The sequence below is a fragment of the Acanthopagrus latus genome, chromosome 21 (assembly GCF_904848185.1).
Source record: "Acanthopagrus latus isolate v.2019 chromosome 21, fAcaLat1.1, whole genome shotgun sequence".
In the NCBI taxonomy this organism is placed as follows: domain Eukaryota; kingdom Metazoa; phylum Chordata; class Actinopteri; order Spariformes; family Sparidae; genus Acanthopagrus; species Acanthopagrus latus.
This window is the reverse complement of record NC_051059.1, coordinates 8,330,860-8,355,696: the sequence shown is the minus strand read 5'-3', so window position 1 is coordinate 8,355,696 and position 24,837 is coordinate 8,330,860. Positions and strand designations below refer to the sequence as shown.

Genomic DNA, 24,837 nt, shown 5'->3' with positions numbered 1-24,837 from the left:
ATCCACTGCACACCAGAGCACGGCTGCGTTCGTGTACACAAAGGGAAACGCTCCGTCAAAATGTAATCAGCCGAAATATTTTGAATGGAATTTTAGGTCTAAGATGGCATCCGTGTTTGTACCCAGACAGCGGCCACCCTGACTATAATGCAACAGTTGGGGTGGCGTACCACCTGATCCCAGCTGTCAGTGCTCTGAGTGATGAAATGTAAAACATCATCCACGTAGCTCCCACATTCAACACGGTGAAGTCAGAAGAACAACCTCTGAACTCCGGAAGCGGGTCCATCCCAGAAGCAGATGAATGCAGCAACTGGCCAAAGTTGCAGCTTAACCTTGGAGGACGTCATTGACTTTTACATCCCGCACCATCACAAAGCCTCCCAGCCATGAGTGGACAAATGCTTCCTTCTGTGCGGCGATACAATTGGTGGGTGTACTTTGGGAGAAAGAAAGTAGTAGTTCCTGTAGTTCCTATAGTAGTTGGAGTCGTGATTTCTGTAAAGAGACATAGCTGCTGAGTTTTTCAAATGTATTCTTTTTTCTGGAGCCCTGCACACAGTGTGACACTTTGTGCCATCTAGTTCCATTATATTTGAGAAATGGCAGACATCTCTACATGTCACATCTCCAACACTCTGCAACTGGCAACAAAACTTTCTAGATGGATAAGCAGCAGTACAGGTGAGAGGGATGATATGCATTTTGGATTTTTCAGTGAACTGTCACTTTGACCCATCGTACCATCGGTAGCTGAACTTTTTCCTTGCATTAGCTCTTAGCTCAAAGAGATGCTAAGCTTGAAGGCCCACTAGCTGTGTCTGTAGATTTGTTGGTGTGGTTCTGTGATAAATGAGTCAAATCAATTCACAAATGAACGCGAGTGTCGAATTGTTGAATAAATTTCTGTTGAGTGACCAATCCATTAACTGAAGAACTGACTCAGCATTTTAAACAATACAAACTTAGTGACAAGTAAAACTGGCCAAAACGAATGAGCATCATGTAAACAGAGATTTCCAATGAAACGTTAAAATACTTTGTAAATGCTAATTAAAGCGGTATTTGTCTCTTCGTCATAATTAGCTGCATCATAATATTCATCGGAGCAGGGAGTGGAACATGTCTTAATTTAGTGAAACCCAGTTCTATCCTACATCAAAGATAAAGATGATCAAAGTGACCAAAAAGAAGATTAGCGAACAGAAGAGGTAAAAAATAATTAATTCTTTAATAAAAAATACATTTATAAATTCGGCAGCATGAACTTCTCTTGAACATATCCATCAACCCGGGAGGAGAGAAACGATGAAAACCAACTGTACATTAGGCATTTAAAACACATTCTGGGAAGCAAATACACATAAATGAGGAAGATAAAGGTGAGCTGGATTGAAGGAGAAACAGCAAAAATGATAAAAAAAAATGACATAAAATAGCAGATGGTGTCTGAAGAAACAGAGACCGAGCAGAAGTGAACAGAGTTCCCTTAACATCGGAGTCTCAACACCACAACAGGAGAATGTTGCTTTAGGTTGATCATAACACCACGAGGTTCACGCTAAAGTCCTTCAATACAACTACAGCAGCTTGGTATAAGACGAACAACACACAAACAGACTGTGGAGGCACCGCTCACATCAAGCTGCGCTTCTGCACCGGTTAACAATCAGCTTTACCACGACACATCAGAGTGGCACAACTGACTCTGGATCAGTGTTCGAGGACAACGTCGTCTTACTCTGGGGAGGAAGTGTGAGTCACCAAACATTTCACACTGTTTCCTGTGCATTCAGTGACTCGGATACATCATGACAGATATGAAAGCTCTTTTTTTAAAAACACGACTGGATGGCACTGACAGACGGACAGGATGGGAGGTTACAGGTTCTACAGCAGCCTTATTGCACACGGGGGAAAAGTTTCACTGAGGCTGTCGTCCAAAAATCAGTCCTTTAAAAATATATTCCAAAGGTTTTATTTTTTTTTAAGCCTCTTAATGTGGCCGGGCTGATAGCAGGCTCGTTGTGGTTGTATATTAGCTTTTTTCAGAGGCCATTTGAAGTTTCTGCACAGATTGTGTCCAGACCTGCCACATTGGGCTGTTTGTGGACATACGGAGGGGCTGGTGTCTGTGCCTACATGTGGACATACACTCTGATATTGAAGTTTAAATGAATGGGTACCAGTTGGCAGAGAGGGATCTTTTTTTCTCTATAGAGAGAAGCACCAAAGGGATCATCTGTGTTTACAATACAAAAGTGTTTTTGACATCTTGTCGAACACTTAAAAGGGACTTTTAATCCTTTTGTGTCCCTCCTTTTTGTAGTAAAGTCCACGCGTCAAGAGTACAAAAGGCGGACAGGCCCAAAAGTTCTTACATTAACCGAGTCTTGAACCACTCCTCGCTGAGGGCTCCGCTCTGTCAGTGCCCGGTCACAAGATGTATCGTCCCATCCAGCAGTGACTGAGTTCACCCAGAGCTGACACGTCCTCTCAGTTTTAAATTATTGCCCCCAAAGCTGCTGACCGAAATATCACAGTTGTGGTTTTAAGTGATGATTATGAGACAGGATGTGCGCCTTGGGGCAAATTTCACTACGTTGCTGTTATAAGCTGGCAGTGTAGTCTGGGTGCGTACAGAAAAATAACAGCCTGGCAGCAGTTTTCAGCTGATGCACGGGGGTTCTGTGTGGGCAAAGTGCTTAGAGGGAAGGAATAAGGAAAGACTATAGGGGTTGAAGGAAGTTTCCACTGTGTGGGTGGCCCTTTGTTGTCGAGTCACGTGTCCTAATAGTCGCACATCGGGGATTAACTCAGGGAGCAACGCATTTAAATTAATTGTCGGCCCCGTAATGGACATAACAGTCTTCTGTTGTCTCTGAGATGGTGTTCTAAATATATTAACATCATATATCAATACTTTGTTCACAAATACACAAACATCTCAATATAAAGAGTATAGTACTTATACCCTTTGAGTTTAAATTAGACAGTTTAGCAGGTCTTTAAAAGAAGTGAATCCTGGACTTCTCTGATCCTCTTTTAACAGAACAGACTGGAGTCAACACTGGAACAGTTCAACCAGTAACTCTGAGCAGAGACCGCAGCACTGCATCAGTGCTGACTAGCGTCCCTCTGTATTAAACAAATTATTGAGACGACGAGCATTTTATTTTTTTTTTTCTTTTGCAACAGCACTTTCTGGGCACATTTTTCCTCGACACCACAACCTTTCAGCAGCATCATCACATCCCCACTCCTCTTCACAACTGTAAACAGGCCAAATTATTTCCTGCACAATGAGGCCTGGACAGCCAATTTGACATTAGCTTGGATTTTGTTGTGCTTATGCGTGGTGGAGGTAAACTATGTTGACGATCAATGTTTTTTTTCAATTGGTCATCAAGACAATTATTTTTAAGGTGCTGCTGGTGCTGTCATCACCAATTCAGGAGATTTGTACACTTACTAGACTAAATGAGTTCTTGGCATATTCTGACAAAATGCAATGAGCTTGAGGCAACGAATGGCCCATTATATGGAGCTGTTTAACTCAAAACAGCATCGCAGGATTTTCCTAAACAACTGAAGTAGATGGGGACCTGTTTTAAGGAGTAAAATGACAAAACATACAAACCATGAAATGGCTCCATACAAGGTCCCTAATTGCTTTGAAAGACAATATTCACATGGTTGACACAAGGTAGAGCTTGTGCGCTCACCTTATATGGGGTGCTTGCTTACACAGCTTAGCAACTTCAGTGAAGAATTCAGCTTGTAAAAGGGTGTAAATAAGGTATAAATAAGGGATCCCTGGGCGTTTGTAAATGTGGATCAAGCCAGATGCATGGAGTCATTTAATTTAATTTATTTTTTTTACATTATGTTTTTTAAGTTTTAAATCATCCCCATCCTCAAAGTCCCTGTCTACTTCAGTTGTTTAGAAGAATGCTGCAACAGTGTTTTGCTGTGAAGCTCCAGAACTGTTTTGTGTACAATGAAATGTCACCCAGCTTTCCATTGGCATGGGGGTGAGTCATCCAATAGATTTCAAATTTGACCAAATTTAAATTTTTAGGTGAACTTATCCTTTAAAGCAGGGCAAAGCGGGGCCCAGGGGTCGAAGTTAGCCAACCACAAGGTTCAATTTGGCCCATCACGTGTTTGACAGGAACGAAACATTTTTAAAAGTTTAAAATCTAACTGATCTATTTGTGTGAGGCAAAATGCTCTTCAAACAGTTAGAATCCATAATAATACATAATAATTTTTAATAAGCTGCGAACAGTGGACACTGTGGAACATTTTGCATCACAACACGATAGGTGTTTAGTTTTGGTTTGTGGCCTATCGTTAAGATCCGTCTGAGTACCCCTGCTTTAAACCTTCTTTGTGCAGCTGGTCTACTGTGTAACTGCGGCAGTGACGACACATGTAAGTGGATCTGACTGAGTGTTGTAGCACGACGGATCTGTAACACTGTGGGGATCTGTTACCGGTGATGAAACAATTCAGCTGACCAAATCAAACTGAAGAACAGTGTCATTTTTTTTTTCTTTGAACAGCTTTTAAAAAGAGGAAAAAAAGGTAGATGGCGGTCTACATTTTCTTAATAAGTGCAGCAATCACATATCTTTGTGACCCAACATCTTTCTTTTTGCCCTCAGGCTTAGTTCCTTTGTCCATGTTAAGTATGAATGGAGCCGTAATAGAGTTTGGTATTTTGTGCTAGTTCAGAGAAAATGTGCTTGATCCTTCCATAGTCAAATAACGGTCCTCTGATTGGAGGCGTGTCTGACGCGTTAACGGGTCAGAAGCAGATTCACCTCTTCTGATGATGTTTTTTACTGAGGACGAAGTTCCAATCGGAGCTCGGCAGCTTGAGATTCCTGTCACCGTCTGCAAATAGAGAGAGAGGCTTTAGATTAGATTGAGAGAATCATGAGATGAAATGCTGAATCCTCCTATATTAACTTGAATGATATTTACATTGTCTCGCAAGAGAGACTTTCACTTTTGAGACTTTTAAGATGAGATGCACATGAAATCGTTCAGGCTTTGAAAACCATTATCATAATATATACATTTCTCCATAGAAAGACCAGCAAAGCAGAAAACTTTCTCAGTCTAGCAGTTAAATATGATTCTTAGTCTCACTGACATTCTGATTGCATCATACCGCTGCCTGTTTCCCTGCTGTATACGTCTGCTTGTGACTTTTCCAGTTAATTCACATTTATTCATATTTAGCAGTTAAACCCAGCAGATCTCACGTGAGCGTGTGGAGCCAGGTCATAAGTGACTGAATTCAAGTTCTTGAAACCATGTCCAAATATTTTCATCATGAGCAGGACTGTCACAAAGTGCCATACAGGCAAGATTGAATAAATGTTTAAATGTAGAGGCTCTGGGTGCTGACAGTGATATGAGAGTACAGTCCATTCAAATGTATATATTCTATACTGGGAATTCATGACCTGCAGATGAGAACACACACCTACTGCAGAGCATACAGTACCTCTGTCTGGTTGTGGATCCATAGTTATCTAACATCTGAGTGCTGGCCACCTCCAGGTTCCAGTCACACATCTCCAGCAGCTTAAGACACTCTGACCTGCTCCTCAGGCCCAAACAGAACAGCTGCTCCACCTGCAGAACAGCAGAAAAACAGAGATGAGAACGGGCATACAAAGACAGTACAAAGAGAGCAGATGAGATGGGATGTTACTGTGTAGCAGAGTCACAGGTTCAGCTACTCTTTAGAGGAATCCAGGGAAATACTGTTTTGCTCAACTTCACAAGATATGGATCAGGAGTATTATGATTGTTATTGATTTGTTAATATTATTACTGTGATGTTGACCTGTAGGACTTTTGTAGGTGTTTTGTTGTTCAGTGAAGTAATCCTGAACAAAAAAATGTGAAGGATAGCCACATTTTTCTCTCGTTTTCCATTTTTCTATTCGGGCTACTGTGTTAACAAAAGTCTGTAATATCTGAATAATGTTAAAGGCAGCCACCCACATGAGGTACCTTATGCCAAGTTCCCACTACAGGATTTTAGTCGTGATCTTGCCGTTGCAGACAGTTTTTGGACATCACCCAGAAAAAGCCCTGGATCAGAAGGAGGACCATCAGTATGTGTGAACTGTTCAAAGACCTGATCCAGGAGCTCGAGGACAGCTCGCCGGCATTGACCTGACATCTGCTGAATATCTAGCCGGATGAATATCTGGTTGAGTCGCAGACGGGCCAGAAATGAGCTACAGCCAATGACAGCAGACACTCCTCCCTCCCTGCTCTGTTGTCTTTCACAGTAGCTCTCCGAACCGAGTCTTCCATCGTATCTATTTTTATGAAGCGGGTACAATGATAGCAGATCGTTTCTATAAGAATATATACACACAAACTGTTCAGTATTTGGAACTGTATCATCTTTGCTTTCTGCCGTCCTCCTAATCCATTCTCACACACACACACACACACACACACACACACACACACACACACACACACACACACACACACACACACACACACACACACACACAAAAACACAAACACACACATTCTCTTTCTTCTTTGTTTTTTCAGCGCACAAACAACGCAGACTGCTTGAACTGCGTCGTTCCTGTGACAGATCTCATGTCAACGTGGTGTGTGACTCCTGAACAGTCGTGTGGTGCGCAAAACACCGGGACAGCTAGACTCCCAATTACAAGACAGAGAGCTGTGTAGTGTGTTCAACTGTCTACTGCAGAGCTGCAGAAGGTGAAACCATCTTTTCCACTCCTTCAGGTGAGTGTGTCTGCAGCCTCAGTAAGCATGCTGTGACATGATTCCAGCCTTAATGCAGCTCAGTGTCTTGGCGCAAACATAGTTCTGTTGCTCCAATTGAATCTGAGTCCTTTGGACTGCATTTTTCTTTATCGTCTAAACACTGGAGCCACTATTAAGGAGCAGCCAAGTGCTCCCTTTGGCCCACTGCCACCGAAACACATCCTCCATCCTGTCACAATGGCCCCATCCAAGGCAGCGAACAGGGTGCTGCAGACACATCAGAGCATCTGTGAGCTTTTTTTTAAAATTTTTTTCTACGACTGGCTCTTATCATGTAATATGAAGCTATAAAGTAAAAATGACATTCAGCAACTTGAAACGACTGTGTGTTTACAGTTATGTCCTGTGTAAAAACAGGTTATTACAGGAAAGGACTCGAGGCTGACCTGAGCGGCACCGAGCTGGATCTCTGAGGAGCCCTAAACACCACAGCAGTGTTCACTCCTGAGGACCACTGAGGTTCTCCTTTAGTAATTGCATCCCTGCAACATAAGCGTGCCCTTCGTAGGCTCTTTATTTTGATGGACTAGAACCATGAATGCCTACTTTGCTGAAAGTTCTGTTTTACCAACTCACTCTGCCTTTCTTCTGTGAGAATAATACCATTTTTATTTGCCCCTGGCTTTGTATCTCGCTATTTATTTTATGTCTGGAATGTTGCTTGTGAACTGGTTTGTTAATACGGTACCTTGATGATATGCAGTAAAAAGGAATTAGATGTCAACAATATTACTGAGTTCATCTCTAAGTAATACATTAGTTAAATAATTCAAATAAGTTGAGAATAAAGATTGTTTGTTCTCCTCTAAACCAGTTGGTAATGTAAATACACATTTTATTATTGTTTTCTTTTACCTCTTATCAATTCATAAAGTAAATCCAAACTCCATTTAACATTTTAATATAAGAAGTTAGGAGCACAGTGTCTGTAAACTTAGCTTACCAGCTAAAATACCTTAGCTAATCTAACATGAATTTATACAGTGATGCTCCAGCAGCATGCAGTGCAGTATATAGATGATTAACATTGCGTGCACTGGTTTGTGTAGTTCTATGGTCATTATTAATTTTAGCTACATAGCTTGCTGAAACAATAGGGGCTACCATGTTACATGTGTTTTCAGTTAAGTAAACTAGAGCCATCTCGACTGTCCCACTGATATTACACACACTCTGAACCAATCACTGTCCTGGACATCCAAGGACACGGCCATCTTATTATCATATGATGACGCAATTATGAAAATGGGGGAAAGATAAATAATAAAATGTGTGCAAAGACAAAAAACAATCAAGGGGCTGAATATAAAATAAGGGACAAAAGGGAGAAAATGAATCAAGTTTTAATTGAAACCCACAGTATGTGATTTCTGCCACTGGGGGCCTCTCAAACAGTAGATATATTCTGATGACGTTGTGAAGAAGCATGGGATCATGGGAGCTGTCGTCTTCATTGTTAAATAAATCACTGTTCTGACGTGAATCTGACGGTAATAATGTTTCCACATAAAAAGCATTGTGTCGCGATTAGTCAGGTTTGCCGTCTTTCTTCCTGTTTCTCAGACCATTTCTATTCAAAAGTTTTGGGAAAACTGAGGTTGTTTTTTATGACATTTGGTCAGTTTCAGGACTCTATATGATTGTCTTTATAAAATAACATTTTCTTATTAATTCAATTGCCACAAAATCACAGTATGGACAACAGGTATTGGGAACATGCGGTATTCAATAACTCTTCAGTCCATCAAGCCTTTTCTTAGTGGGCTAATAAATGCTCTCACCTTTAGATAATGCACAGCTTTCTGCACATTCCAGTTGTGGTTCTGGAGGGCGGCTTGGCACTCCTCCAGAGTCACCCCATGAACCGCCTCCTGCACCTGAATCACACAACGACAATCAGCATTGTTAGTCTCTGCAGCATCCAACAACACTTACATTCCTCTGCCTCCAATTCCTCACTTGACCTCGGTAGCACCTTCTAAGCACACTTAGAATGGGAGACTGAGTGCTTTCTCAATTTAGCATTAATCCCTCATGTACAAACACCTCCACATCTGACAACCAAGTGAGAGTCTTCTACTTGAAAAGATTTTAAACCTGTTTTTGGCTCTCATGTTCACTTTTAGCTACATCTGAAAAAGTCAATGATGGGAATCTGATTGCAGAGATTTAAGCATCACTGGATTTGATCCCCCAACAATCCCCCCCCATCTCCTCACAAAATGAATTATATTTGTCTGAGTTCTACTAATGATGTTTATCCAAACCTCCCTTAAGCTAACTCGGGTTTCAACAAAATCACACTGACACTGTGTTCCAGCATGTGACGGGACTTTCTAGCAGCATAGTCATCTTTATTTAACTACTGTGCTTTTTAAACTACTACAGCTAATAAATCTGTAGTGTGCTCGTTCATCTTGCATTGAACTCCTCTGCAGCTCAGTTAATTCGTGATCCCACATTCTCAGTGCACCTCGTGTGTGGCCACTGATCGCAGTATCCATTGCAAAATGCCAAGTGGCTGATCGATGTAAAGACCATTGCAGTGACTCTGGCTCCAGTTCGAAGAGGTTCAATCGGTGTCAGAATCAATTGCTCGGAAAAAAACAAACAAACAAAGTGTGGTTCCTTGTCTTTCACACTCAGTTCACAGCAAAAATGAATGTGGCTTTTGTCTCATAAGATTGCTGGCATATTTTTTAGATGAGTTATGAGAAGTTATAACATTTAATGCTATTCAATCGTGACAGAAAAAATGTTTGTGGGCTTCCAAGTTTTATACCGGGAAGATATTCAAATGTAATTTACAGTTTAATTAGTCTGATTTGCTGACTTCAGCTCCAGTTTGAGGGTGTTGTTTTGTTTTCAAACATCAATGATAATTCGGTTCTGATAATAATTTGAAGTTGAATTAGGAGGTAAACTGATTATAGTTAGCATTATAGAATTATAGTTAGTTAAAAGCTGCTACTGTAAGGAGAAATTGCAGACTGCTCTTTCTGTATCTCAGTCTCTCACGGAAAGGCGCACACACATTCATGCACACATTTCTCCGTCGGGCTCCAGCCATAGAGTACCACCAATAAAAATTACCTTCTGTTGCCCCCTTGTGTTCAATGTATGGGCAAATATAGTGTACAGTAAACCTTAATGGTTCCATAAAATAAAATGTTGCATTCAAAAGCTACATTAACTGCAGTAAATAAGAGAAGTTGAGAAAGTTATGCATTGAATAAGCACCATTTTTATATTTCATTTAAAGTCTTCTTATTTCTTCTCTGAACAATTCCACTGCATTACTCTGAATATGCACTGGTATTTCAGTACTTAGCTGTGTGATAATGGCACTATAAACTCAAGAACAGATAGCTATCTAGTGTAAGGACTTTTTAGTTAGTTTACAAAAGCATCAAAGAAGCTTTAAGGAGGACATAAGCTCAACTATTTTTGGCAGGTAAACTATTCAACTGCAGTGGTTTAACATTCATCATGAAAGAGAAAGTAAGAAAGATCAGCACTTTCTTTCCTGAAGCATTAAAAAGAAACAGAAACATCTCTGGCCTCACCATTTTCACCCTGTCAGCTGAGTTCCCTCCTCCGTCTGTCCTGGTGCAGGAAGCAGTGAGCATTGTCAGCCCGTCTGAACAGACACGAGGGAGACTAACTGATGTCTTCATCCCTGACCTTGGCCCACCCAGATTGCTGTTGTTGTTGGAGGAGAAATTAGCCTTCAGATCGCCTGGCTGGACAAGCCCCTGTCCCTGGGCGTGTCCCTGCAGAGTCTGGCTGCTGACCACCATGGGTCTGACAGTGGCTGTGTTGGCTTGCCGTAAATGTCTTTCCTCCACACCGCTGGCAGACAGGCTCTCCGCCTCCCTGAAGAAGCGGTCGTAGCGGTCGAGGTACGGGGGCCTCTCAGGGAGAAGGTAATAGTGGGTGTTGCTGACTTTGCGGCCATCACGGACGATCGGGAGGATACAAGGGCCCTTGTTGGCGGCGTCCTTCCCCTGCGCTTGGATCACTTTGGGTGCAGCATATTTAGGATCTGAGGCAAAGCTGTGTGTGGTGGGCATGAGTTTACCTGGAGAGGTGGAGAGGTAGGAGCCGTGTGTGTGTGTGGAAGAGAAGGAGGCAAGGGAAGTCTGCATGGTGGAGGGGCTTACAGAGTAGACTCTCTGCTGGGGGGAGCCCACCACCAGGCCCATGGGGCTGGGAGTCCTAGAGCCCGGCTGGGACAAAGGGTCCCTGGGAGGGATCTGAGGTGGTCGGTCCTGGCCTGGGCCTGGGCCCGAAATGTCCTCTGTGGTGTCAGCTGGCGTCGGAGACAGCGAGAGATCCCTTGACCAGCGAGCAGATGTGTAGTCCCCCTTTTTTATAGGGCGAGGGGGTATGGGGACCCGCGGGGGGATCTGAGGTTTGTCCTCAGAGGAGAGGACAGTCTGCTGCAGTCCCTCCTGGGTCTGTGGAGTCTGGGGACACAAGGCCGAGCTCTGGCACGGTGAGCTCGACCGTGCAGCACTTCCAGTCGGCACATTGAGCCTCCTCATGCACTCTTGCTGGAGCTCTTGGAAGATCTCAGCTGACTGGGAGAAAGAGGTGGACAGGCCCTGGCTCTGCTTGCTGAGGAGGAAGAGGTTGTCCTCGAAACCTGCTCTGTCTGTACCCCTAGAGACAAGAACCTCACCCTCCACCTTCTGTCCCAGACAGAGAGCCTCATCTGGGTGACTGACTTCACTCTGCTCCTCTTCATGCTGCTGCTCTGAGCTGTTGATGGAGCTCACCTTTGTGGAGAGATTTACAAGAGATTTACAACCAAACTACATGATTATTAAAATCTTTTTTTAATGATCAATTACAAAACTAAAAGAATCTTATTTAACTATCATAAATAACAAATTAAAGCCGTTAATCTTCACATTTAAGGAGCTGGAACTAGCAAATGACATTGTTGCTTGAAATGGTTAATTATCAAAATAGTTAACAATTAGTTGACCAATCATGTAAAATGTGCTGTATCACCTCCTACCGTACCTCCATATCGTCTTCATCTTGGGCTACATCATCATAGGCCGGGGGTGGGGGTAACGGCCGGGTGTCCCAGTCCACGACTGGCGTAGGGTGAAGGGGGCGGGGCAACGATCTACACGGACTCTGAGGCGGAGTCCGGTCCAGGATGTTGTCCGCTTCCAAAGCTAGCTTTGCCAGTGAAGGAATCTGCAATTCAACCACCGGGGAGGGGGAAGGTGTGGGCGGGGGGAACTCCTCCCCAAAGTCAATGAGGGACACTTCACTGTTGGGGTTGTGGCCTGAGCCTGAAGTGCGGCCACTCCCCTGTCTGGAAGCAGAGACCCATGCAGCGGGTTTCAGTTTTAAGCCTTTGACAGAACCTGTTTTCCGAAGCGATAATCTCTTCAGTCCCACCGAGGTCAGATCTTCATCGTTGTTTACAGGGTCATAACAAGGCTCTAGGGACACAAAGACATAATGCATTTATTACTAACTGAAGATAACTTAAGAGGGTGATGACACCAACAGTCCTTCAGGTCACTTCACACCAGATTGCAAAACACATCACTCTCAAAAAAAAATCTCCAGGTTTGAAGTTAGTCCTGTAGTGCACAGCAAGGACACTGCACACCTGTTAGAGGGACACAGAGGTGGAAAGATGGGTAAGCAATTAAGTTAAAAGGGGAAATAAAAGTAAACGATAGAATCACTGCAAAGACAAGCAAAGAAAAGACAATAAAGTATGGGATGTACCTCTGAGGAGTGGAGCTAGGAGGGAACAGAGGGGGCAGGAGCAATGGGTGAGGAGCTGCTGAGGGAAACCAGACTTACTCTTGATTAACACTGCTGGTTGAGGAGGGCGGGGAGGAGGCTCCTCTGGATAAATTAAAGCGAATCCCGACATCGCAAAGGAGAAACAGAGAAAAACAAAAAGAAAGCAACAAAGATAGAAAAGTCAGGGAAACGAAGCAGGAAGCAAATGTCAGATTGCATATGTTAGCTTTGCAAACAAGTGTTAAGAAAAAGGAGAAGCAATGCGTGTGGCGGCCATGTTGATTAAACAATATATTTGCACCGTTTAAACATGCAGTTTTATCATTTCACAATAGAAGATGTCAGTAAGAATCAACAACTAAATGTTTTTACGTTATGCTCACATTTGTCAGTTATAGAGACAGATGTGACTGTATGGCTCAGCTCTATATTTTTCATTATGATCAGTAAAGAAAAGTGAGTTAGATTTTCATCTAGCAGAAAATGAATATATACCCACACATATATGCTTATTAATAATTTTTAAAAAACTACAGGATGGTTGTTTAAAATTAGTCCTGCAGACCTTTGAGCTCAATGCTGATCAGTGGTACAAACTAAAGAGTTTGGACCCAAAGATGGTGGATATTAATGAATGATGCTCTTGTGATGCTGTTTTTTTTCCTCCCTGGTATTTGTGAATCGAAGTGTCAATCATCAGTCATCACATCTTAATTTACAGCGTTTTTTACTCACTTCTAGCTCGTCCCGGTAGCTGTGTGGGCCGAGCACCACTGGGATCCACACTAAGGACATCAGGAGGATCCATGGGATTTCCGAGGTACAGACTGAAATGAGAAGAGGAACAGACTTAATAACAGTAAATGTCTCAGTCCTGAACGTACCAAACCTGGGCGTTATCATGTTGGAAAAGGTTGATGGTCATTTGGAATACTGTGCTACTGCTATCTATTGGTGAGAATTGAAACTACAACTCAGCAAAAAGTCAGACTTTTACCACAACTTCCTCAATCAGGAGACCCATTCATAAAGTAATAAAGAGACATTTAGACCATGTAAAAGCCAGAAGCTGCTCCTTACTCGTCAATCCTGTCAGGGAAGCCCCAGCAGCGATGAGGGTTGGTGTCTCCGTGTCCTGTGTGGATGAAGCTGTTCTTCAGAGGACGGCTGATGTCATGAGCTGACAAACCTGCGACCGATGTCACCACGTTCCTGGGGAACTGTCCAACCTTCAGGGTCCGTTTGTTTTGACCTCGCCACCAGTAGTTCTCCGCCCTGAGAGACAGAAATACTGAGGATGAAACAGGAGGAACCACAGCTGTTGACATCATCATTCTCTTCAGGGACATTAAACATTATCAACTTATGATACATGCAGATTGTGGAAATCCAGTATCACTGTAGAACCATGTATACTCTATAACCAGTATGTCTCAGTAATGAGATTAGCTGGTGGGACTATTAAGTAAATGTAAAACATTTCTTGAGACCCACCTCCCCTCTATGATGGTGATGACATCATTGATCTGGATATGGAGTTTGTCAGGTTCGTCAAAGTCCTGCAGAGCACACATGTCTGTGGGCATGGTCTAAAAAACAAACAGAAATGAAACAGACTTTTATGAATGGGCCATATTGTGAACTGGTTGTCCAAGTCCTTCCAGCTGACCACATGTTTCAGTTTCTACTTTGCAGTAACTCCACCAGGCGGAGCTAAAAGTCCATTTATAGGGTGATGGATTTCGGAGGGAATACTGGCGTCTCCGCACCAGAGGTGTCAACATTATCATCATGTGTCTTTTGCAAGATGGACTTTTATCCAAATACAGAGCTAAGGAATAACTTAAAATTGAAAAAATAAAGCTTTTTAAAATAAAACTTCAAAACGTCTTTGGATACCCAAAAGACAGCCCTCCTACCTCAAGCAGGAACTCACGCAGGGCGACAAAAGTGGGTCTGTCATCTGGTTTCTGAGCCCAACACTGCAGCATGACGTTATAGATATCTTGCGGACAGTCTTCAGGCTTAGGGAGGCGTTCGCCTTCTTTATCAATCTTGTGCAGGATCTAAGTGTGACAACGGAGAAATGAGTTGAAAGAAGAAAGATGACAAAAGCAGAATATACAGTATCTGTGTAGAATTGAGGGTTTGCCCACTGTTATTCTAGCCACAAGATATTTTTGCAATAATCCCTCATATATTGTGTGTATTCACCTGGCTCCCATTAAGGCCCAGCCAAGGCTCCTGGCCATGTGTGAACATCTCCCATAGAGTCACTCCAAACATCCACGTGTCAGTAGCGTGGGAGAACGTTCTGGTTTTCAGGCTCTCTGGGGCGCACCTGAACGAACAGACAACAAACTTCAACATGGACAGTACAGTGAATTAATTATTAAGTCTGCCCATGCTGAGGTTTTTCTCACCACTGTTGTCAAGTGTGTCAAGAGGGAAAGTTTGGTATGTATGTATGGTCCTGACCTGCTCCCATTGAAAAGTGTCATGAGAGATAGCGTTTGTTATGAATTGAGGTTATAAAAAAAAATAACAATAAAAATCTTTTACAACTGCTGGGTAAAGAACATATTTTCAATGTTGCTATTCAAACATTAAAAGCATTTTTAAAATGTTTGGAAACATCATGTGCAGTATATGCACCAGTATAAAGAATAATAAATTGCTAGCTAAGTACTCGACTGACTCAGAATCTGAAAAATAGACTTTTGCAAGCATTGTTTTATAAGAATTATCAGCATGGTTGGAATGCAGCTGTGGCAAATAAGATTTCTCTGTGAGAACTTTCTGCAGTAAAATAAATCTTGCTCCCGTCCTAACCGCTAAAACCACTCATAACCATGCCTGGACTACATCCGAGCACAGCTTTGGTGATTATGCTGCTCTCTACATCCACCCACCACGCAAAGGGGACCTTTCGATGCTCCTGCATGACGTAGTGCTCGTGGTTGTTCGGCAGCGCTCTCATCAGGCCGAAGTCACCGATCTTCACTCTGTGAGCTGAGGCCAGCAGGATGTTCCTGAAGACAGAGGATCAAACATTTGACGTAACTTTCTGTGCATTCTTTATTTGTAACACCCAATATTGTTATAGAGTTTTGTAATAACTGTAATTTAAGATTATTGCTGTTTGATTTTGTTTAGTTTTGCCTAGGTGGCCTACTACTGATGCCAACAACACACTCGTAAGTTCACACACGCTCACAAAACTCTCCAAATACAGTGGCAGCCACAAAGATGAGGAATAGGAATCTAAAGGTTTTCTATTTTTATCAAAAGAGAAATTCAGCTGTTACCAAAAGTCCAAGAAAGAATTACCAAACTTGGACTTGACCCAGAACATGAAATTTAAATCCAATTATGGCTTTGGTGAAAGGCTAAAGCTCTGGCAGGAGACAAACTACTTCATCTAACTAGATCCATACAAAAATGCTGACGAATTATCCATGAGTGTGATCCATGTGTGTAAAAATATACACTGAGAATGTTGTCCATGGCGAGTCATGTCTGAGCGCAGCCCTACAACTCAGGACCTACTGTGGGTTTTAATTGAAAGCATCAAATAAAACTGTGATGCATTAAGAACACAATTCACCATCTGGTACTGTAGCTTATAAAATCAGCAGACTGTCACTTCAGCAGTCCAGCGTTTAGAAACCACAGCTTGAGAAATCTACTGTAACAGCTGCATGGAGTCTTTACCATTTTATCACAGCTTTAAGTGGGAAAATGACTCATTTTTACCAGCTATTAAGATTTTCTCAAGCATCCACAGCATGTCAAAAGTTAAGTGAAAAGTGACGAATTTGGACAAGGCCAAGAGCTTAGACCACCCAGCGCAGCCAGCCAACCAGTGACTCATCGCACTGTTGGGCCAAACCTCTCTGTAATGGCCTATAAATTTCTGGGTGGAGGAGACGGAGAAGGAATATAAATAATTTAACATGCTTGTAAAGAAAAACAGGCTTTCATAGAGAGTGTGGAGAATACACCCTCTTCAAAAACAGTTTTTTTTTATATAGCTGCTAAAACTTATTAAATCAAGTATTTCTTTCTACCTGGCTGCCAGGTCCCTGTGGATGAACCTCCTCTGCTCCAGGTAGGCCATGCCACAGGCCACCTGCACCGCATACTGACACAGAGTGTGGATCAACACGGGGCCCTGAGGACGCACACATCGCAGACGCTCCAGCAGAGAACCGAGAGGAGCCAGCTCAGTCACCTTCATAACATGGACAGAGAGAGAGGGAGGCAGAGGGTGGGTGAAAAGAGGAACATGGAAATCACCAGTAAAAGGAAAGAGAAACAGATGATGTAGAAGGTGTGATTTGAGTTTGTGAGGAGGAGAATAGGAGGAAGAAGTATGTGGAAGAAAAAGGAGAATATCATCATAACAAAAATACACCGGAGGAAATAACTAGAGGGTCAGAGTGGGATGAAAACAACAAGGCAGAAATGTCAGCCTTTATCTTAGTTCTCCTCGCTTCCTGTGTCCCTTCTTTCCTCCATCACTCTCTCCGCTCATGACAAAGGCCTTAAGGTGCTTGACCTGATTTTTAACACACTATAAGGTCATGAAGCCAGCTGAGAGAATGCCTGGGAGGGACATCTGTGCTGAGTATGTGTGGGTGGAAGTGCGATGGAAGTGACTGACGTACACCTATATGTGTGTGTGTGTGTGTGTGTGTATGTATGTGTGTTTCTATTTATATGTCCTCCCTGTGTGTGTGCGTTTCTGCGAGTCCACTACCATCTTCATTGGGTGTGTGAGCACCACACCGTAGAGGCGAATGAGGTTCTGGTGGTCCAGGGAGTGCATGGCGTTGACCTCACAGATGAAGTCCTCCAGAGCGTCGGGCTGGCTGAACACATCTGTCTTCAGACACTTCACAGCTACGTTCAGCTGGAAAAACAAGAGAGATTTCAGCCTTTCAGTGTGATTTACATGGCAGATATACACAGACTCATCATAAAGACAGCACCCGGAGTACACCCCGTCATGCACCTGCTCTTATTTATTCCTACATCAGCACATGAAGCAAACAAGATGGGTGTTTTAGCAAAACAACTGCAGCTGTGTGACCTGTTGTCTCTTCAACAAATAGTAATACAAGTTAAATGTGAAGTGCGAGTCTCCTCACCACCTTTCCTGCAGGTGTCAGCCACTCTCCTCTTTTCACCACACCGAACGAGCCGTCCCCCAGCTTCTCGAACAGTGTCAGGTCCTTCTCCGGGATGAGGCAGGTCAGAGCCTGCTGCTGCTCGTCAAGAGGAGCGCCACCGCCACCGGGCTGTGTGGGCAGGACTCCCTCCCCCAGGCCAAGCGGAGGTGTAGGAGACAGCTTACGAAAAGAGGAAGCCGGCTGGCCCTGCTGGGGGAAGTCTCCTCCGTCTGGACGCTTACCACTAAACACCTAGTGAGGACAAGAAGAAGAAAGGAACAGGGTGAGCAGGAATGGGGAACTAAACATCTATAGTACCGACAGGCAGAATAAATGTGTGTGTAGAAGCATCCCTCTGTCTACCCATTTATGTTCATATACATGATCTCAGAGTGAAAAGGCCACGTCTCTTGGTTTACAAGTACAACACTGAATTCATAATGAACTGAACTCCTTATAACAGTATGAACCCTAACACAGAGTCTTGACATCTGCCTGAAGAGTTGAAATGTCCCTCATGAAGCTCTACATCTGAGTTTTATCTTGTGCCTTTATTGGTCTGAGCTCTCTGCCTGGTCACTTGCACTCAGGAGACACCGGGCTGGAGAGTGAGGGTGGAGATGGAGGGAGGATGGCCAGACTCTCATTTCAATTATGAAGTCTATCTCCTACTCTTTTATATATCTGTCAGCCTCACAGTAAATGTCCCTCCTACACGCAGGACTGACCCATGCACCCACAGACATCACTAAATGGAAGTGATAACAGTTTAACTTTAAATCGCACCCTTGTGAGCAACACTGGCAGCAGAGGGGAGATTTTCCTTGAAAATAACTTCTCCTTAACTTTCTGCATAATATTTACATGACCAACCAGCGCAACAAGAGAGAGAACAGAATATTTAAAGCAGCACAAGCAGACCAATAACAGTCTCAACGTAGCCTTTCTGTTTTGTTATAGTCTTAATGGACGTGCTTGTTAGCTTCAGCAAACCTCTCTACATACCAACAGAGCCACTAAACCCATTGTAGGCGCTAACACTTCAAAGCATAATTCCTCATTCAGTATCAACAGTGAGCCTAGACATTCTAACTTTTTCCTTATCTCCTGTTGTACATGCATGTCTAGCCAATGTGTTGTACAGCATGTATGTGTTGTGTAACGTGAGGAGACTCTGGTATGAAACCAGAGTAAAGCTACAGCCAGCAGTCAGATGACTTGCTGATATTCTCACATATAAAGAATATAAACATAAACACGAAATCATGCTTCAAATGTGACTATCAAACACTGGAAAGGACACACACATAATGGAGGCAGGATGTTTTACAGCGCAGCAAATCAGCCTAACTAGCCCAAATGACATCCATGCACTGAAACAGTCAACTTCACTCGGGATTTAATGATTATAAATCGCCCCAAGTATCTTTTTCTGCATCATAATATCTTAAAATAACTTTTGATAACACTTTCCAATTAAGCCCACATCTCTATTTCATTATAACACATGATGAATATACCTAAAATGCCTTATAATGCACCTAGAATAACTTATTATCGCACCAAAGTCTATAATGCATTATAAACATTGGTACATGTATGTTAGTGTTAAAAACTCCACTACACTTAAAGCAACAATGTTCACTTCATTTTAACTGCAGCACATAAAGCACCCAATGGCTGCCTAAAGTAACTTATTATCACATTCAAAATGTGCTATAAACGATTATAATGTATTAAAACTATGAAAATTTAAATACACTACGATCATTGCAAAAATAGTAGGGACCAGCAATTATGTAGTATTGTCGTCCTAAGTCATCATGAATGCTTTTTAATGTGTTATGATTATTGTTATATAGCACTCCGAATATTAAGGGCTTCTTATAACTATGATTTTACAGCTCTTTAGGTGCATCATAACACATTTAAAGTATGTTAATAATGTGTTATAATGGGACAACATATATGGTAATACCGATATATCTGTGATAGGTCGATATCTGCAATCATCTTTTAATCACCACCACCTACCACTTTAGATGACACTACACTGACTCACATTCACAGGAAACTTGACTTTGCTCGAATCATTACTTTCCTAAACCTGACCTCAGCCTAACATTAAACTCTAAAACTGAATGATTACACTACGATATGGGGACTTGCATTAACTCTAAAACTTACCATAATGTGACTATGTGAAAAGATTTATGTTCCCACAACATGAGTGACGTCAACACATACCCACAGGTGCACACACACACACACACACACACACACACACACACACACACACACACACACACACACACAATAATGGGACAGAGAGAAATTTCCTGTCTCTTAGCTTAAGCACTGATAACACAGGAGGAATGACATGCTGTTAGGAAGTACTCATTAAGAAGCACTATTAGATTAAGTCAACTGAATGTTTCCGTGTGTGTGAGTGTGTGTGTGTGTGCTTAAGAGCTTTCCATTCCCCTAAATTTGAACCATACAATGTGTGTGCTGTGCAGAGCCATTAAGGGAAACCTTTGTTTTGTTGAGGCCCTAAATGTGACTGTTTACCAAAATAGGAATGCACAGAGACTGGTGCTGACACTCAGGGGAACAATATCAAGCTACATATCAAATAACATACCAGGTGAAGGAAGGTAACATCCACCACTGATTTACATGCAACACATCAGATGCACATAACTTTCTCTTGAATGTAAAGCCAAGTGTCACATTCATGCAGTGAATTATTGGCTCGTAAACAAAGGTCAGCGCTCAGAAACGCCACCGTCAGTGAAAAAGAGGTGTCAGTGAATCCCCAGTGCCAGACATATTTGACTGGCTAGATATAAACAGTAGCGAGAGGTGTGTGGTTACACATTCACACTGGACCAGACAGACATGACATAATGCTGCAGACCTTTTTTTAAAAAACACCACGTCTCTGTGGTCGCTGTGTGGCGAGTGGGTTTCAAATAGGAGGCTAGACATTCAAAAGATCCTGGCTATGGCTGCGCAGCACATACACACATGCGCGCACGAACACGCGCACACACGCAGGGGGCTGAGGAAGCAGATTACTCAAGCTGAGGATGGTGCCAGAGGGGGAAACAGACAGGTGTAATTATAGAAGACAAGCACGACGACTTCCACTGAGAACAGCCAACACACATAAACACATAAACACACACACACACAGGCAATGTCTGCTCAGTATTCCCTCACACACTTCATGCCTCCACGCCTTGTGTGTGTATCAGACTCAGTATTAGTTTGTGTGTCTAAGGTTCAAGTAACAGACATGGCTCTGTCTCTTTGAGAGAAACTTTATGCTTCATGAGACAACATTTCTGTGAATGCAGCACGCTCTGAATCTGTGTCACCAGCACTTGTGACTTGATTCAAGTGTGGATTCGCTCATTGCCATGGAATGGAATGTCCTCTACAGATGTGTATGCACAGATGGGAATTTGTCTTTAAAATTAATCACAGAGCACACTGCAACCTCCTCTTTACATACATGCAGTACTGTTAGTGCTTCAGAAGCTATTTCTTGACATTGTGTTAACACTTTGTGCCTGATCACCAAAGCTGGGGACCTGAGACTTGGAATGTAGTCGCGAAAATGCAGATTTGTGACCCGACTTGGATTCATCTGCTGTGAGACTTCTGATTAACAGACATCACTATGGTAAAGGCTGCATTTTAGAAGATTTTTATGTTAATATACAATATTTACAATTCTGTACTATATTATATCTATTCATCTATCCATCCATCCATCCATATATCATGAGTCTCCCTATTTTCAACTCTTTCTCTCACTCCCAACAGTCATTTCTCCCATTAATCATCCATTTTCATGGGATACAGATTAAATAGGTGTTTCTCTGTTTCTGACGGGGTTATATGTATTAGTACCTGGCAACCCTTCCCAGAGGGAGCGTTGAGCCTGAGCAAACAACTCTGCCTGACGTGTGTTACAATTCCTGCTCTCTGTTCCACTCATTTTACCACTGAAATCAATGAAACGGAAGAAACACGCTTCCAAAGATGAAGCATGAAGCCTTCCTAAAAATCTATCCTTTTTTTTTCAACATGTTATTGTACATTTTGTACAGCTATCACTTTCAGACAAAATAAAAGTCATTTTACTTCCCATCCTTGTGTGTATTCTACTAAGCGACCATTTGTCTGTACCCCAGAAAGTTTTTTTTGTACAGCCTAACTTCTGTAATAATATCATCTGTATAGGGAGTAAGTGTAAAGTTTGTATTGTTCATAAGTTATTGTGTCCACACTGCGGCACACAGGCAGACAGACAGATGCCACTGTGGCGACACAATGTCAAGCATACCATATACCATACTAAATGAGTCCTCTGTGTGTGTGTGTGTGTGTGTGTGTGTGTGTGTGTGCGTGTGTGCGTGCGTGCGTGCGTGCGTGCATGTGTGTGGCATGTCTGTCTATGTCTGTCACCTTGCTCATCCAGGACTTGCGCTTGCACATGGCTTTCCTCCTTTTGACAGCCTCCCACAGTCGTCTCTGTCCTTTATCAAAAGATATAAAAGAAAAGAGAAACGCAGTAAAGGTCAGCGGTAAACATGAGTCCTATGGGTCTGCATCAGAGAGAGGAAATACAGAAAAAGAACTAACACTGGAGAGGGAAGAGAAAAGATGCAGGGCACACATGTAGTGTATTTGAGAAGTATGTGAGAACAGAGGAGTAGAGGAGAAAGATGTGAATGAATATATGAGCAGGAGAAGAGGGTGTAATTAGTCTTAAGCGGCTCGGTAGCTGAGGCCCTGAGGGCCTCAGTAACTGGATTTCAAACACACACACACTTACAAGTAGTACACACAAAAGACTTGGCACTTGAGTGTCCCTTCCTATTGTGCCTAATTACCAGCTGTGGCTTTAAAATGATATTAGGGGTATTAGTGATGGAGGATTTACTCCAGCTATGCTCAGGGTGAGCCAAATGAAACACGGCTATTACTGCAGACAAAAGTAACACTTGAGGCTATATATAGATGTAGAATATCCCCCTTATATAGTCAGACAAAAGCAAAGACATCATTGGGAGGACATTAACTTTAAACCTCTCTGCAGTGTATAATTAACAGATGAAAATGACGCGCAAGTGAAGAGAACATGACTTCGTTAGGAAAGATCAGGGGAATGCCAGTCTTGATGTGTGCTCGATAAAAGAGAGGAGCTGAGGAGACAAATGCTGCCTCGTCATGATTATTCAAGAATGAATAAAGAGTGGAAACAAGCCAGGCAGCCTGACAGCTTCCAAACGCACTCTCTGATCTGGCTGCATTTTTTTATCACAAAAATCCTCTCAGCTTATCTAGAAAAACTGACTTTTGAAGAAACCAAGTCACAGATGAAGATTAGTACTGTTTCATCTGAAGAAATGATAAGTAAAAACAAGAGTCTACAGCCACCAGCTATGTTGTGTTGTACTTTAAACTAAATCCTAATAAATGCTAACATCAACAATCAGACTGTCTTCGGTGATAATGCTGACCGGCTCATGATGAAAATGCTAACATGCTAATGATAGAAGAATAATGATAACCATGTGCACCGTCTTGGTTTAGCCGAGTAGAACGCTAACAGTTGTTACACAGCTGAGGCTGATGTTATTTCAACCAAGAATATGCAAACATAGTTGAATTTTTTAAAGTTAAATCCACACACACACACACACACACACACACACACACACCCACACACAGTTTCTCACCAGGTCGACCCATGCCGATCTTCTCTAGGTCTTCGTTCTTGACGTAGTCAAAGTGTGACAACCGTGTGACATTGAGGTCATCTCGGATCCGCAGGAAGTACTGCTGCAGCTGCACCTCCATCAGCAGCTCCAGCAGCCATTCTGTGCCTTCCTCACACTGCATGCTACTGCCCAGTTTCTGCAAAAATGTGCACAAATGATAGAGGACATTAAGTTTGAAACAGTTTGAAACAGATTTCTCAACACTTGGTCGCGAACCTGCAAAATACAGCCACATAGAATGTCACTGAGCAACAATCGAACCATTCTTCTCTTTGATAAAGAGAGGAAACTGAGCTCAGATCCATTGTGTGCTGTTTACAGCACACTGAAATACCTGCTTAGAGGCTCAGACACTCACATCAGAGTCCACATAGTGCACGGGTGGTTATAAATACATATATACGCTCAAAAACACACACATGTTGCACACCACGTTGTCCAAATTGACATCACATAAACAAGGACACGAAGGAAAGGGGGCCAAATTTAGTATGTGCTAAAAACTAACTGTGCAATTTTAGTTCAAAAGTTACACAGATTACACAGATCCTGTGTCATTGTAGTGTTAATACACCTCTTCTTCAGCAGTTTATCTCCTTCAAAATATTTCAGTGACATACAAATAGACTTACACACACTCTGGAAAAGAGCAGTAGTATTTTGGGCAGATACTTGAGATGAATGATTCACATCTGGGGTCCGTAAGTGTCAGTGAAAACAGACGGGAGGCTCCTAAACAGTCAGACCACAATATGCAAGCTACGTCCCTTCATGAGACTGTGAGTCAGACCATCAGTCCTCAACCTCACAACATACCACCACAGCTGAAAACACCATCCATCACTGTCTATTTAATCCACCAAGCTGTAAGCAGCACAAAACGTACCTAAAATTCATCTTGGGCTCCTTCATCAGGCTAGTAGTCATGATGATGGAGTTCAATTTAAGGTAAAGAAGCTCCACAAGAGTCCATGTAATCCTCCATAACACCCTCTGCTCACACGGCATTATTCACAGTGAGTCTGTAAATCAACCGAATCAACACAAAGATATGACAAACATTCCTAATCTGCAGTGACTGACAGGGAGACCTTTAGGGTGGATGCTTGGGGGCGTGGGGGTCACTGCATTGAGTGGTAATTAGAGTCTGTGAATGAGGAACTTCCTGCGGAAGGTTACAAGGTCCAGAGGAAAGTGTCGGGGGGGGGGGTGTCACAGCTTCCTCCGTGTCAAAGGATTGT

At 42.6% G+C, this 24,837-nt stretch overlaps 1 protein-coding gene across 10 annotated transcripts in view; it reads right to left on the bottom strand.

Moving 5' to 3' along the window:
* Positions 1-1,846: 1,846 nt before the first annotated feature.
* Positions 1,847-24,837, bottom strand: part of tnk2b (tyrosine kinase, non-receptor, 2b) — a 62,695-nt gene continuing 39,704 nt past the window's right edge. For 3 of the 10 annotated variants that reach the window (XM_037083237.1, XM_037083229.1, XM_037083233.1), the window contains 17 exons: positions 23,555-23,732; positions 22,278-22,354; positions 17,778-18,050; positions 17,387-17,539; positions 16,695-16,858; positions 15,537-15,656; positions 14,839-14,965; positions 14,544-14,690; positions 14,119-14,213; positions 13,705-13,899; positions 13,360-13,451; positions 12,604-12,726; positions 11,875-12,308; positions 10,410-11,624; positions 8,625-8,720; positions 5,522-5,652; positions 1,847-4,902 (listed from right to left, as the gene is read on the bottom strand). In XM_037083237.1, coding sequence (XP_036939132.1) covers positions 4,896-4,902; positions 5,522-5,652; positions 8,625-8,720; positions 10,410-11,624; positions 11,875-12,308; positions 12,604-12,726; positions 13,360-13,451; positions 13,705-13,899; positions 14,119-14,213; positions 14,544-14,690; positions 14,839-14,965; positions 15,537-15,656; positions 16,695-16,858; positions 17,387-17,539; positions 17,778-18,050; positions 22,278-22,354; positions 23,555-23,717 — 3,612 coding nt within the window. In that variant the 5' untranslated portion in view covers positions 23,718-23,732 and the 3' untranslated portion in view covers positions 1,847-4,895. The remainder of the gene's footprint in view (positions 4,903-5,521; positions 5,653-8,624; positions 8,721-10,409; positions 11,625-11,874; positions 12,309-12,603; positions 12,727-13,359; positions 13,452-13,704; positions 13,900-14,118; positions 14,214-14,543; positions 14,691-14,838; positions 14,966-15,536; positions 15,657-16,694; positions 16,859-17,386; positions 17,540-17,777; positions 18,051-22,277; positions 22,355-23,554; positions 23,733-24,837) is intronic. The other 7 variants (XM_037083231.1, XM_037083234.1, XM_037083230.1 and 4 more) reach the window with 6 other exon arrangements.